The 815-nt window shown below is 55.6% G+C and overlaps 1 protein-coding gene across 3 annotated transcripts in view; it reads left to right on the top strand.

Moving 5' to 3' along the window:
- Positions 1-815, top strand: part of FRZB (frizzled related protein) — a 74,110-nt gene that overhangs the window by 25,913 nt on the left and 47,382 nt on the right. Inside the window, exon 1 of one of the 3 annotated variants that reach the window (XR_003093868.1) lies at positions 7-635. The exons of 1 other annotated variant lie outside the window; for it this stretch is intronic. Coding sequence is in view for 1 of the 2 variants with exons in the window: in XM_006022855.3 (XP_006022917.2) it covers positions 557-635 (79 nt within the window). In the remaining variant the exon portion in view is untranslated. Of the gene's footprint in view, positions 1-6; positions 636-815 lie in introns of those variants that run through there. One more of the 3 variants, XM_006022855.3, reaches the window with a different exon arrangement.

Genomic DNA, 815 nt, shown 5'->3' with positions numbered 1-815 from the left:
CCCCAAAATCAAGTTTTAAGAAGGTGGTGGTGGGGGGGGTGGTGTTTTAACACTAGTATTTTCTTTTTTCCACCCTAACTGGAGGGCTAATGTTTTTTTCCCCCACCCCATGCCTGATTTAGATTGTAGTAATCTGCCTAGACAACTGCACCCACAAATCCCACTGCATTTAATTCACTTCATTTACACGCAAATCTAAACTCAACACACTTTTCCCTGGTGGGGTGTTTCTAGTGGGAGCTAGTTGTCTGCAGTTCCATGTGATACCTAAAATCCATGACCAGAAACAGATAAGGGCGGGGGGGTGTGAGAGAGAGAGCAAGCGCCTGCAGAAAGTGTGTGTGTATGTAGATAAAGCTCTGCATGTGTGGGAGCGGAGGGTATATGTTTGTATGTGCGTGTATGTGAAGATAAGGGTGTGTGTGTGTGAGCAGAAGGTATATGGTTGTGTGCGTGGATAAGGCAGTGTGTAGATAAGGGAGTGTGAGAGAGTGAGCAGGGGGGCGGGTGGCGCTGGCGGATCAGCTGTGCGGACCGGCTGGGCTAAAACAAAGGCATGTTTCAGTGGCGGAGCAGGGGTGATTTCCTGTCGGGCCGGGGCTCTGCTGCAGGCAGCTGTGTTCCCCTCCGGCGATGTGAGCTTCTCTCGGGGTATCCCCCCACCCCGACCCCGGCACCCGACGGTGCCTCCGCAGCTCGCTGCATCTCCTCCGCTGCCCCGAGGAAAGGGCGGCCGGAGGCGAGGGGAAGGAGCGCAGCCAGCTCGGCAGGCCGTTTCCCAGTGCAGATGAACCGCCCCTGGAGGGCCGGGGGGC

Source organism: Alligator sinensis, unplaced genomic scaffold, assembly GCF_000455745.1.
Source record: "Alligator sinensis unplaced genomic scaffold, ASM45574v1 scaffold269_1, whole genome shotgun sequence".
Lineage (NCBI taxonomy): Eukaryota > Metazoa > Chordata > Crocodylia > Alligatoridae > Alligator > Alligator sinensis.
Note: the sequence above shows the minus strand (reverse complement) of the source record. Positions and strands in the feature narration are given on the sequence as shown.